At 34.6% G+C, this 15,082-nt stretch overlaps 1 protein-coding gene across 2 annotated transcripts in view; it reads right to left on the bottom strand.

The window, feature by feature from the left end:
- The window catches only part of Kdm2 (Lysine demethylase 2), a 134,493-nt gene that overhangs the window by 45,394 nt on the left and 74,017 nt on the right, over positions 1-15,082 (bottom strand). For both annotated transcript variants that reach the window (XM_072522413.1, XM_072522412.1), the window contains one exon: positions 15-234. In XM_072522413.1, the coding sequence (XP_072378514.1) occupies positions 15-234 (220 nt within the window). The remainder of the gene's footprint in view (positions 1-14; positions 235-15,082) is intronic.

Here is a 15,082-nt window from a genome sequence, read left to right as displayed (position 1 = left end):
CTAGGTTAACTTACCCAATCCAGTCTTTTCTTTGAAGAGTAATGGCGTACTGAAGCCGTGTCTTTGGAAATATGCGACGTTTAGTTCGCTGCCATGCATTTCTTTGACAATATTGTGTGACGCGAAAGCAGGGTCTTCGAGTTTTTCCTGTAGATTGAAGGTCCGAAGACCTTCTATATCTTCTTCGCCTACGGCCCAGTCTTCGGAATATAGTTTCTTTTGTTTTCTTTCTCTCTATAACAAATAATAGCAGTGATCAAATACAAATAGAAAAAGGAAAAGTCGATAAATTTAAATAATTGTATTCTGAATTTGGAGTCCATACGTAAATTAAAAAACGGTAATACAAAGGTTAATTGACGAACCCGACAAACTTAGGAATTAAAAAAGTTTCTACATATATAAAAATTCACAATCAGGAAATAACAAATAATATATATGATTCTCGATTTATAAATTTAGAATAATCTTTTAGAAATTAAATATGCAGGAATGTTTTAAAATAAAGATATAAATAAGAATATATTGTACTCCGGAGAAAAGTGCGTTATAGTAATTAAAGTGATTTCAAGAAGAGGTTTCGGGATTCTCTTAATATTCAAATTTATTTGTAAGCGATAGTAATTGTAGATAAGTAGGAAATATTAAAGTATTAGTAAGAAATATTTGCATAAATTGTTCAGATTAAGAAAACTGGATAATTTCTTTTTTAGGCAGCTGAAACAATAGATTTCGATTTTGGTTATTCCAAATTGTCTACGTAGATGGCCACAAAACGTAGATTTTGTGTCAACAAGAAACCGGTAGATATTTTATGTGTATATATGTCATATATCAATTACAGTGTTTAGGTTGTCAGGGATGTTATATTGGACAAACCTGACAGTGGCTGAAACAGCGGATCACACAACACAAGAGTGACTGCAATAGGAGAAATAAAACATGCGCTGTTGTCGAACATTTTATAAAAACAGGCCACCAGTGTGATTATGATAACGTGAAAATATTGAAATCATTAAGCAATTACAATCGAACTAAAAATGCCATTAATAATAAAATAGACACTAGTAATCTTAGTAATATATATTATAACATTTTAAATACTTTATAGTAACGTCAAAAATAACGTATACCCCTATATAATTTTATTTAGGCGTTAATATCTAAGCAAAAAACGTTAAATGTATTTTAAAATTTTTATTAGTAATTATTTTAGTGAGAGATCAAAAAAGAATAGAATGGATCAGACAGAAAACCAAGGTTACTGATGGAATCTATAGAATTAAATCTTTAAAATGGCAGTGAGCGGGACATTTAGCGAGAAGAATTGGAAATAGGTCCACTAGAAACTAGAATATTAAACTGTGGTGTCCAAGAGACGTCAAGAGACCAAGAAGACGTCTAAATTTAAGATGTGACTATGACATAAGGAATTTTAGACAATCGTGGGCAGATATGAAGAATGAATATGTAAGGGAGGCTACACCATAATCGGTAGAATATTCAATACAACTAGCTTGTGTCGTGGATCAATATTTTTTAGAAAAAAATACATACTGAAATTAAATTAATATACTCGCGATCATAAAATCCGGGTCACCTTGAAAATTTCAAGTTTCTTGAATATTTTTGCATCTGGTGCAGTAATAAGCTTTTTTTAAGCTAATGTATTTTTTATTTGTCATCAATGTTTGTTTTGAAAGAAAAAAAACGGTTTTTTTATTGTTTTTATTGAAAAAGCAGAAAACAAACCAAATTGTTGAAACAGACTTACGAAAGAAAAAATGAAAAATGCACAACGTGGTAAAACATCAGTGGAATTTCAATGACTAATATCGTGTATTGCCTCCCCTTGCTCTAATAACCTCTTGCAGACGACGGGGCATATTCTCAATTTTTCTCCGGATTACATGTTGAGGTATGTTATTCCACTCTCTCACTAACAGATCCTTAAGCTCCTGTGCGTTGTTAGGAGGAGGTGTATGGGTTTGAATACGTTTTTTCAAATCGTCCCAGAGATGTTTGATGGGATTCAGGTCCGGAGACCTAGTAGGCCAGGGTAACCTCGTAATTCTAAGCTCGTCCAAGTATTGCATACTGATCCTGGCAACGTGCGGTCGCGCGTTGTCCTGCATAAAAACGGCGTCTTCTCCAAGCCCTACCATGGTGGGCATAACATGTTCTTCCCGAATCTCCGTAATGTACCTTCGTGCAGTTAAGGACCCATTTTCGATGAAGGGTAATTCTGTGCTGAAGTCGAAAGATACACCTCCCCAAGCCATGACCGAGCCTCCACCAAATGGCATTCTTGGAGCAATGCAAGCTTGTGAAAATCGTTCACCGGTTCTCCTCCAAACTCTTACACATCCATTGGATCCAGTTAGGCAGAAACGGGATTCATCTGAGTATAACACTTTGCTCCAATCATTAATTCCCCAATGCGCGTATTGTCGAGCAAAAGCTAGTCGTGCAACTCGATGCGCACGGCCAAGTGGTGGTCCTGTAGCCATTACCCGAGAAGATAGTCCAGAAGAACGAAGTCTTCTCCCGACTGTTGCAACGCTAACATTGCAATTTCGTACTTAGTGTAGGCAATTTCGATGCATAACCGCACTTGAGGTCCGGCTTCGTAAAGCCTGAAACACAAGAAAACGGTCATCTCGTGCCGCGGTCGTTCTTCTTTGTCCAGAGCCAGGTTAGCAAACTCGTCTCCTGAAAGCGTTGAAGCACTCGTTGAACCGTAGAAAGGCTTACGCCAACAGTTCTTGCGACTTGCCGTTGAGTGTGACCGTCTTCCACAAACGCAACAATGCGTGCCGTTTCAACAACAGTCAAGGCATTTTTGGCAAAAAATAAACAATAATAAACACTAATAATGGCACTAATAAACACTAATGGCGGCAATAATAAACGTTTTTTTGTTGCGTTTGAACAGAAAGTCGAAGCACAAATGAGATTTAAAACAAGCGGCAGTTACAGGTACCGTTCATTTTGGGAAGTCTACAGTTTTTCGCGCAATCGGCATTATTGGAATTCTTTGTTGCAAAGGAAACCGCTAAGCTGACAACAATTCTCAGAAACATGCATTAGTTTGTATTTGTGTTATTATTATTTACGATAAAGCTCGTTAAAAATGAAATAACGGCGATTTTCAAGGTGACCCGGATTTTATGATCGCGAGTGTATATAAGTAAGTCTTCTAAAATAGCATAAGCTATTGTTTGGGTTTCAAATATACCATACTTAAATAGTAATAAATATTTAATTATTTTATGTATTATTTTGATGTCACAGCTAAAATGATGCAGATAAGATGAAGCATTACAGAACTTATCAATTTGAAATTTCCTAAGCAGGCGTTGCATTAAATTCATTATTGCAGTTATTTTTATGTTTAATTTGACATTTCAAAGTATTTAATCAGCAAATAACAAAATTATTTAAGAATGAGTAGCCGAACTACGATTAGTGAAAGAAATTTAGTTATTACTCACCATAGAAATGAATATTACTCACCATAAAAATGGTAAATAAATGTTTATTAACAGCTCAGCACATTATTGAACGTTATTGAAATGAAAATAGAGTTGATAATATTTATCAAGATTAGCTCCAAATAAATTTTTTATGGAACGTGAGGAAAGATGGATTGTCAGAGAAATAGCAAATAATCCTACAAAAAGTGCACCAAAATTGCGAGATGAGGTGAAAAGACAGTTTGGAAAACAATGTAACCCCGAAACAATTAAACGGATATTACGAAAGAATAACCTACACCTACATCTACCTCAGGTAGAAATAAATCTTTTATTAGCCAAAGAAACAGGCGTGTTAAGTTGGTGTTCGCTAGGGAGCATATTAACAAAGATTTGATTTTTTGGAATTCAGTAATCATCATCATCAGTGGTGCTACAGCTCTAGTTGAGCCTTGACCTTCCCCAGTCTATTTCGCCAGTCGTTTCTGTTCATCGCCAACCGTTGCCAATTTGCCGCGCCGATTTTCCTTGCGTCCTCGTCCACACCGTCCCTCCATCTCAGTCGTGGTCTGCCTCTACTCATATTTCCCACTGGGACCGATAATAGAGTTCGTCTGGGTGGGTAATTTTCATTTGCTCTTGACACATGTCCAGCCCATCTAAGCCTACCTATTTTTATGAAGGATATTACATCTCTACCATTTACTATTTTTTTATACTTCTCGTACAATTCGAAATTATATCGCCTTCTCCAAATACCATTCTCACAGAATGCGCCCATTATTCTTCTTAGTATCTCCCTTTCGAAGACGAGCAGAAGATTTGCGTCTGTTTTGGAGATGGTCCATGTTTCTGACCCATATGTCAGCACTGGTAGGATGAGTGTTCTATATATTATTAGTTTGGTTTTCTGGCTTAAATTTCTTTTTTTTTAGCTGCTTGCTTAGTCCAAAATAACATTTGTTTGCTAGCAGTACCCTCCGTGGAATTCAGTAATATTTGCTGATAAAACCAAAATAAACTTGTTTGGGTCCGATGGAAAAATATCGGTGTGGAGAAAGCCGAATGAAGAACTAAAATTAAAAAATATGAAAGCTACGGTAAAGCACGGTGGTGGTGGAGTGATGATGTGTATGTCATCTGCAGGAGTACGTAACATGCATTATATTGAAGGGAATATGAACCAATACATGTGGTTAGATATACTAAGGCAGCATCTCGCCACTAGTGCTCAAAAATGAGGTATTAATAACAATTATATCGGTTTTATCAGGACAACGATCCATCCAAAACACACGTCATTTCGGATTCGTACTTGGTTGCTTTATAATTGCTGAAATATCATTAAAACACCAGCCCATTCACCAGATTTGAATGTTATTGAAAATTTGTGGTTGACATTAAAAAATAAAGGGAATAGTGCCCCAATATCAAATAGAAATGAATTGAAAGCAAAAATTACTGAAGCTCGGGATACAATTTCCCCAGAGTACACTAGAAAGTTAGTCAAATCAATGCCTAGACGACTGCAGGCTCTAATTGATAATGAAAGAGGACCTACTAAATATTAGCAATCATTTTTCAATGCATAGAGTTTGTTTTCTTTATTAATGTTCTTGTTTTAAAGATTGCATCGTTTTAGCCGTGACATCAAAATCATACATAAAATAATTAATATCATGAGATATAACAGAATATTTTACATACCGTTTCACAAACCGGAGAATGGAAAAAACAAAAATCACAAACTAGACGTCTGCACATTTTTGGAGAGAAAAAAGCTACTGATAAATTTAACAAAAATCTCGAGCAGGTTCATTATTAAATGATACAATATGTTGAAACGAGTCCCTAGGATTAAAAAGAAAATAAGAGTATGAAAATCTGCGCCCAATGCATTTTATTTGCATATGCAATCAAAACCAGAGCTTATAAAAATGCAGAACAGGCCCTAAGAATAATTGACATAAATAATTTAAGATAGGCGGCACATAAATGGAACAGATTCAACAGAGACATCAGGTAAAAATGTTATCCAGAATAGGATGTTGGATATGTGCAAAATATATGTACGAGGATAGATTGATATAAAACTAGCTTTTAATAGATGGCGCTACTTGATACCGAATTGGTTTCGGTGTTGACATTTGCCATTCATGACATGACATCTGTCAAAATTTAAAGGTTTAAAAACAAAGAAGCAAATTTTGTGTTTTCGGAGAAATGAAAAAAGTCGAGTATCGTTCGGTGATTAAGTTCCTCCACAAAAAGGGTAAAACGAATGTGCAAATCTAAGCCGACCTGGACGAAATTTATGGTGAGGTTGCACCTTCGTTAGCAACAGTAAAATTTTGGAAAGCTGAATTTGTTCGTGGTCGTACGAGTGTTTTTAATGATGAACGTCCCGGGAGGCCAAATGAAGTCGCCACGCCGGAAATGATCAACAAAGTCCATGACATGATTATGGCAGATCATCGAATTAAGCTCCTCGAGTTAATAGAGGTCCTAAACATTTCCTACGAACGCGTACACATCATTCATCATCATTTGGACATAAAAAAGCTATCCGCGCGATGGGTGCACGAATTGGGCTATGAATCGGTTGAACACCCACCGTATTCCCGAGATCTTGCCGCCAGCGATTTTTTCCTGTTTCCAAACCTAAAAAAATGGCTCGGAGGACGCCGTTTCGCAACAAATGATGAAGTCGTCGCTGAAACTTCGGCCTATTTTGAAGAGCTCGAGCAAAAGTACTATTTGGATGAGATAAAAAAATTGGAACATCGTCTTAATAAGTGTATCGAGCTAAAAGGGGACTATGTTGAGAAATAAATCGATTCAATTCCAAAAATTTTGTTTTTTCTATCAAAGGCTAGTTTTATATCTATCCACCCTCGTATATAGTTAAAAAAACGTAGATCCAGGATAAAACACATTATTTAACGACCTTCCAACTCGACAAGTTCCTATAATTTTGTTTCTCATCCGAACAGTGTGAACTGAACATTTCAAATAAATAATTCGCTCTTTCTCGGTATACAGTATACTTTGAATTCTCTATTAGATACACGACTCTACATTTATTTATCACTAGATAGGATTTGCTGCCGTTTGTACATTACGTAAGGTCAGTAAACAAATAAATGCTTGTAAAACTCAATATGTTATGGAACAAAATTGGCGTTATAATTTAAAAGTGTCAATTTTCGGAACGGTTTCTGTAACAAGCTCAACAAAACTGTAGTGGAAATAAGGGCATGTAATTTGCAACTTTCCTTTCTATTTGCACCGATATTCGAAACATATACCTCATTCGTCTATTTTTTTTCTAACTATTGTGAGACGTGCCATGAAAAAGCACATTATGTTTTCTATCTATTACGAAATCCTTTTTGCAAAAACATGTTGATTTTTTTCTTATAAAAAATTAGAATAATTTTTTAAATATTGCCTGCAGGAAAAATATTGTTCTCATATTTGGAAAGCTTGCATTTTTTAACAAATATAAAAAATGAAAATGTCCTAGGAAAATTGGTGAAGAAATTAGTGTTTTTTTTTTAAATTCACAGCTGATTTATTTATAATAATTAAGATATCAAATTATCGTAATTTGAAATAATATACTTTAAAGTTTTAATGTGCCAAATTCAAAAAAGATTGGATTTCAATGGAATCGTCCACAATGCTTTAAAATGTGGTACTCAAAATCTGCTGGCTTCAAACAGGGCGATACAGGGGGAAGGAGCTGTTACCGGTATCTCTGGTTATTGTTTATGGATTTAGACGTTTCTTTTTTTAATTTGTATTTAATTTTTCCGTACATTACGAATATACATTATTTAAATAAATAAATCATCTAATTTGTTTAAACATTTTTTCTTTCAATTATTTTTAGTAGATAATATTTGAGGTAATTTTTATTATAAATATATGTATGATTAATATGTAATTCTTCACAAACTTCATAAATAATTTATTTATAATAGATTTTATAAAAAAAAATATTCAATTAGTTCTAAAAATGAATGAAAAAAGTTCCAAAATCATTTGTAGAAAATTTTTCAATATATATTTTTTTATGGTTTACAAAATTTTTACATATACAGTAAGTTCTTGTTTCATGCGGAAATTCATACAAAAGCTTAAAAAAAACTTGTATTCAAAACTTAATTAATTTTATTTTATGGGAAACTAATAGGTATACATAGAACATGCAGTTCTGCAGCTCAGGTTGCAATTTAAAGGCTCGTTTAGAATTGGGGTCATTAATAAGAAAATTATTTTCTAATTTACTGCAAAGTTGAAGACCCTCTCGAATTAATTTGGCAGTGAGGGGGTAGTTTTTCTGCCTCATCATTATCATCTTCTAGACTCCCGACGCCATCTAAAGTTAGATTTAAAGGTTGATTAATTATATCATGGTCACTTAATTCATCATCCACAAGCAATTCATCTATATAATCCTGGCTGAAAGTATTCCATCTCTTTCAATTGACCACCTCCGCCAATTTCATGTGCCAAATTAATTATTTCATCTGATAGTGTCGATGTTTTAATGGTTGCATTGCTTGTTACACATGCTGGCCAAACCTTTTTCCAACAAGCATTTAAACTTCTTGGTCTTATTTGAACGGAAGCACATGCAACATGAATCAAACAATAAAAAATAGAAAATTGCTTCCACACGTCTTTTACTGTTAAGGGCTCATTTTCTAGTTTACTCACAATGGATTTGTAAGTTGCCTTTATGTAATATTTTTTAAACGTTGCAATTATGCCTTGATCTAATGGCTAAATAAGGTTTGTTGTATTGGGCGGAAGAAACACTATTTGAACGTTTGGATGTTCCAAGTGTGGATGACCTGCTGCATTGTCAATAATTAATAAAACTTTAAAACCGAGAGATTTTTCCTTCATATAGCTGTTGTCACCCAGGCTTTCTTGTTAGCCATCCAATGAAATGGCAGTTGTTTTAAATCTTTGCCTTTTAAAGTACGTGGTCTAAGAGATTTATTTATTAAGAAGAGCGGTTTCAACATCCGATCTCCTGATGCATTCTTCTTCTTCTCGTAGCACTACAACCCGGGGTGGGTTTTGGCTGACTGCACAACTTGCTTCCATCTTAAACGGTCGTCCATAATAGTTGGGTCAGTAGGTAGTCCCACTGTTCTTATATCTGACCATATATTGTCTCTCCATCGCATTCGTGGACGTCCTAAGGGCCTTCTTCCTGTGGGGGCTTCCTCCCATATTATCTTGGTAAGGCGGTTATTAGGGAGTCTATGGACATGGCTAGCCCATGTTAGACGTTGGGATTTAATCTCTTGGACTATATCGCTGGCTGTATACATTTGCTTGACGTCAGCATTTGTTCTCATTCGGTATTGATTGCTATGAATGTCGTGATAAGGCCCAAAGATTCTTCTGAGGATTTTCCTCTCAAAACATCTAAGTTTTCTTTCAGTTCTTTCCAGTTTCATCTAAGACTGGACCAAAGACCAGTCTTTGGTCAGGGTCCACGTCTCACACCTATACATGAGCACCGGTCTAATCACCGTTTTATATATTCTAATCTTTGATGTTCATGTTAGGCTTTTAGATTTAATAGTATTGTGGAGGGTGTACATACATCTGTTTTCTGCCTGAATTCTTCCTTTAATCTCTTCCGCGATATCGTTATCTGCAGTGATTGTTGCTCCGAGATATTTAAAATTCTCCACTCTTTCAAAGTTATACGGGTCTATTGTAACATTTTGCCCTATTCTATATCGTCCCTTTTATCTGTAGATGCACATGTATTTGGTTTTCTCTTCGTTTACCCTTAAACCAGTTAAACCCTTCTTTGCCTCTACCTCCAATTTATTAAAAGTCTCAATCACACTGGTGACTGTGTTTCCCACAATGTCAATGTCATCTGCGTATGCTAGTAGTAATTTTGATCCATTTACTGTCAGTAATTATGTTTTAAGTTGTGCTGCTCTTACTACTTTCTCCAGGATGTTATTAAAGAGGAGAGGTGACAGCGCATCTCCTTGTTTCAGGCCACTGCTTATTTCGAAAGATTCTGAGAGTTTGTTACCTATCCGTACTCTGGATCTACAGCTATTCACACATAACTTAACAAGCTGGATAAGTTTTTTTTTGAACTGAAAGTTCTGCCATTGCATTCCACATCTGATCCCTTTTAATGCTCTCGTACGCTTGCCGGAAATCTATGAAGAGATTATGGATAGTTCTATTGAATTCCCATCTTTTTTCAAGCAGCTGTCTTAGAGTAAAGATCTGATCTATGGTCGATCTATGTTTTCTGAAGTCGGCTTGGTATTCCCCCATTTTCTACAAACGGTGTCAGCCTACTTAATAGGATGTTCGATAAGATTTTATATGCCGTATTAAGTAGGGAGATGCCTCTATAATTAGAACACTTGGTTTTGTCTCCCTTTTTATAGATGGGGGTTTTTACACTTTCGTGCCATTTTGTTGGTATTTTCTCTTCGTTCCATATAAGTGTTATTAGTTTGTGTATTTGTCTATGTAGAGTTTCTCTTTCGTACTTAAGGAATTCAGCCAGTATATTGTCAGAGCCTGGAGCTTTACCGTTCTTCAATTTGTTAATTGCTTGCAATGTTTCATCTATTTTGGGGTCCTCTACCGGTAGGTCCACCCCAAAATATATATTTTCTTCATGTTCTTCCTTTTGATGTATGTTTAGAGTTGCTACAAGTAATAATGTTACTCGATCTTTACTTGCATTATGTTCACTTGCAGTTTTTTCATCCCTTGCGATGTAAGTACGGTTAGGCATTTTTTTTTCCAATACAGTCCCGTTTCATCAGCGTTAAATACATCTTCAATAATTTTCGCTAGCTCCTATGAAAATATATTTGCTGCTGCTTCATCTGCTATAGTACTCTCTCCTGTAATCTTGATATTATGAAGTGATTTCTTTTTATAAACCCGATTACCCATCCTTTGCTAGCTGAAAATTCTTTACCAGCTTGGGAAGTGAAAGTTTGTGGCTTTAACTGTTTCATTAACTCATAAAACTGAAAAGCTTTTTCCTGGATTAAATAACCACTTACAGGAATTCTTCTTTGAATTAGTTCCTCATTCCAATTGCGATGGCTCTTTCTGTTCTTTATAATAATACATCCCTTGAGTAAGATGAAAATTTGGCTCTTAATTTTGTACCAGAAATTATAGATTTTCTTATAGCAACATTATTCTTCTTAATTGCCTTTACAGTAGATTCGCCTAAATTAAAATGTTTTCCAATTGCTGTAGATACTTCTCCTGTTCTCCTTTTCCTAAGCGTTCTAACATATGCGAAACTTGCAATGATGTAAAAGGAACATCAAGTAATAAGAGAATCCCCGAATTGCAAACGCTCACTTTACTGACATCTGGATGTGAGAAGAGTTATATGTACCAGGGATTTAAAACTGGAACTAAGAGTTAGGTTGGCGAGGTGCTATGTTTTTTCGACTTTATTTTATGGAATGGAATCTTGGACCTTGAATGCGACATCAATGAAAAAACTGGAATCATTTGAGCTGTGGGTGTACAGAAGAATTCTGAAAATATCATGGACAGAACACGTCACAAACAAAGAGGTTCTGGGAAGGATGAACAAAGAAATGGAAATTTTAAATTCAATAAAAACAAGAAAATTAGAATATCTCGGACATATTACACGTGGAGAGAAATACACCTTGCTCCAACTGATTATGCAGGGAAAGATCCAAGGAAAGAGAAGCATAGGGAGGCGTAGAATGTTATGGCTGCGCAACCTGAGAGAGTGGTACGGATGTACATCAAATGAACTTTTCAGAGCAGCCGTCTCAAAAGTCCGAATAGCTATGATGATTGCCGACCTCCGCCGCGGAGATGGCACTTGAAGAAGAAGAAGGATGTGCATAGTTCATATTTAATTATAATAGTTAATAATACAAATTTTTGATTGAACAAACCGCACAACTGGAATGATGCGATTTGGATGAACAAATCGCATAAAAATAATCCGGATAAAAAGAGACCTTACTGTATATCCAGTTGATTATATTAATCTGCAAATTATTTTGAAACTTCAGTTTTTCATTAATCTAATAGCATGTTTGGCGACAAATAAAAAATAGTTTAAGATTTTTTATTTCTTAAGCAATATATAAAACAATATTATTTTTAGAAATAATTGAATAGGATAATTTGTTTAAATGATTTACGAAGTTTATTAAGGAAGTGTATATTACTAAATATTTATGTTTTACAATAAAAAATACCTTAAATATTACTAACAATAAATAAAAAATTGAAAAAAATTGTTTAAAAAAATTAGATTGTTTATTTAACAATGTATTTATTTAAATAATGCATATTTGTAATGTACGCAAAAAGTACATAACAAAAAGGAACCTCGAAATCCATAAATACGAACCAGAGATACAGTTAACAACTCCTCTCCCCTTCATCGCTATTGCGACTTTCAAGGTCGGCCGTTTTTGAGGACGACATATTGAAGCTTTGTGGTCGATTCCGTTGAAAGGCAATCTTTTTCGAATTTGGCACATTAAAACTCTAAAATATGTTCTTTCAAATGACGATAAGTAGATCTCTTAATTGTTATAAACAAAGCTGTTGTGAATTATTAAAAAAAAAGGACTAACTTCGTTCCAAATAGTCCTAGGACAAGTTTTCTTTTTTTAAAATTTGTGAAATAATGCAAATTTTTTAAATATGAACAAATCATTTTCCTGAAGTCAATGGCTAAAACGTTGTGTGTATGTGTGTGCTGTCGGTTTCCTTTGTGGTTAAAACGTTATTCTAATTATTATTGTTTATAAAAAAAAGTCGACACATTTTTGCAAAATGATTTTGCAGCATTCAAAATTGTTTTTCATTTTTTTTTAATATTATTGATAGAATAAATATTCTTTTATAAGCTAAAGTATAAAATTACTGGAACTTCATTATTTTCTGTCTTACATTGTGGCAAAAAAATTTCATTTGAGATAAACAAATAAAATAACTTTAAACTATGTGACCGATCGCTTTGAAATTTTTATCATATTTTAAGTGTCAAATCCCAACATTCCACGTAATATAAATGTTTCAAGTTCATTTTTAAATTAGATATTAACATTTATAAAAAAACGAAATTTCTTATTTTTTTGCAACTTTCTAAGCAACAAATAAAGATAGAAACATTTAAAAAAAAGTCCATTTTGAAGGTTTTTATATGGTTTATAAGTTTCTTACTCTCAAATTAGTTTCAAAAGCTTCACTTTTTGCTGATAGACGAACAAAGCGAACATTGACCCTTTTTGACCCTAATTTCTTATTAATAACCTTATTAAGTCCAAAAAATCGACTGCAGGAAACATATAGGTTTTTGTTATAGATGTCCATACTAATCAAAACAACTGTCGTTTGCCTGGGGAGGGGGTAAGTGTCACAAACGGGGCACTTTTTTGCTTATTTTCCTGAACTAATAGCAGTGTTTTTTGTTTTATTGTAATTTAAACTTTTGTTTCTGCTTCATTCTTCTCAACACTTTAACAATCGTAGCGTGACCCTTTTATTACATCTTCAGAATGTTTCCATACTTTCACAATTTCTCATCGCTTTTCGATTCAGCGTCCACGATTCGACTTCGTGGTATATCTAACATTTAGTAAAATCATATTTTAAGGCCAGTGTCAATTCTCTGTTATAAAGAACCTTGTTCGTTTTCAGAAAGTTTTCAGGTGCTTTTTTAATTATAACCTTGTTGATTCCACTAAATAAAAATACAGTGCATGTCTTAATTCTTCTCTTAATCTTAGAGTAACATTACAGCATTGAGTTTTGACCTTTCCTAATCTGTTACGTCAGTGGTTCCTATCCATTGACAACAGTTGTCAATTTGTCGCGCCAATCTTCTTCGCATATTCGTCTCCAGTAGCTTTCGATCTCATTCTTGGTCTGCCCCTTTTCCTATTTGCCACATCCATTGATAATAGGGTTCGTCTGATTAATTTGCTCGTAACAAGGGTCTTGCTCATTTTAGCCTATCTATTGTTATGTACGATATTACCTTACTGTCACATGCTATTTCTTTATATTTCTTACAGATCTCAAACTTATATCGTCCTACTAAAACGCTGCTTCCACCAATATTAGTAGATGATTTGTACATATTAATATCAACGAATCATTTAAAAAAAAAGTTCCTTAAGATAAAACACACTTGACAATCAAAACACTTGCACAATGTGAAGAGACATGAGGATTCTCATTCAGTATGGCAATACCTTGCATCTTAGTTTCATGGTGTGCGCTTTTGCATGTGTCCTACAAAAAAAGGCTACCTGCACGATTAAATGCATTATCATCATGTACATGCGCTATCAGATGAATCATCATTCTGGATTTGCATCCTATGTGTGTTCTAACCACCATAATAATTTTACTCCAGTTTTCCCTATCCATAGGTCTTTCTCCACCAAACACATACTCCCATGATTCTCACATCTCCTTTGATGTTTTTTTTCTGGGTCTTTCGTTTATCCTCTACCCATAGTCATATTTATCTATCCGCAGTATATGTTCTAACCACGTGGGACATCTATTTGGATGTGTTTACTGTTAAAAAATCCTTACTTTTTTTTTTAATACAAATTCGTTAACTGACTGGATGACGTCGCGTCGTTTGTATAACGAATGGCTGTCGGGATTGTTATGCTTATCTTCATGTATTTCGTTTTGTTGGTGTTAATTATAAGACCCATTTTGTTGGCTGCTTCTTTTAGCGCTATATATGCTTCGCTTACATAGTTTTCCGTTGTTTCAACGGTGTCCATATTATCAGCGTAGTTAATGGATTAAGTTAGGTTAGGTTTTATATAAGTGAGCGCTTCTAAGCTTCCACTCGACCTAAGGGGTCTATTGTGGCTCACCCCTAGGTAAAAGTTGTCTTTTCAGCTCAGCTTTTTTAACAAAGTCTATGGTTTTATTCGACACCGTTGTGCCTTTCAAAATTATATTTAGGTCGCATTGCATGTGGCACCATTTCCAACTCTCTTCTGATGGTTTTTTATTATGTCTCCAAATTTGATCTCAGTATCCTTTCGCCATACTTTCTGACGTATTATGCTCTTATATATGTAATGACCTAATGACCTAGGGAGTATGAGTTCCCTCTATTAGTAACGGACATTTCTCCTGTTACGATTTGTACAGATTTGCTAGACATACATATATTGAGTCTGTGGTTGTGACTTCTGACGTGCATATTACTTTCTCTAGGACTAGATTGAACATTATACAGAAGAGAAGGGTCACCCTGGCGTAAACCATTGTTGGTTTTAAAGAGTTATTTTGTTAACATTGCCAACTGTTTTGATATTCCTAGGTCTTTCACTGCCCTAAACATCTCCCCTCTGTTTGCAGAGTCGCAGACTCACTTGCAACTAATGAATGTTTGGTGAGAAATTATGCCATACTTTAGTGTTTTTTTATGAATTTGTCTGATGAATTGTCGATTTCCACCTGTGAACCCAGGCCAGTGTTTTTCAATTATTTTTTTTGCGTTCATTCCACACGGGACGTAGTATATTGGAAAATACTTA

The sequence above is a fragment of the Diabrotica undecimpunctata genome, chromosome 2, assembly GCF_040954645.1.
Source record: "Diabrotica undecimpunctata isolate CICGRU chromosome 2, icDiaUnde3, whole genome shotgun sequence".
Taxonomy (NCBI): Eukaryota; Metazoa; Arthropoda; class Insecta; order Coleoptera; family Chrysomelidae; genus Diabrotica; species Diabrotica undecimpunctata.
This window is presented reverse-complemented; position numbering and strand designations above follow the sequence as displayed.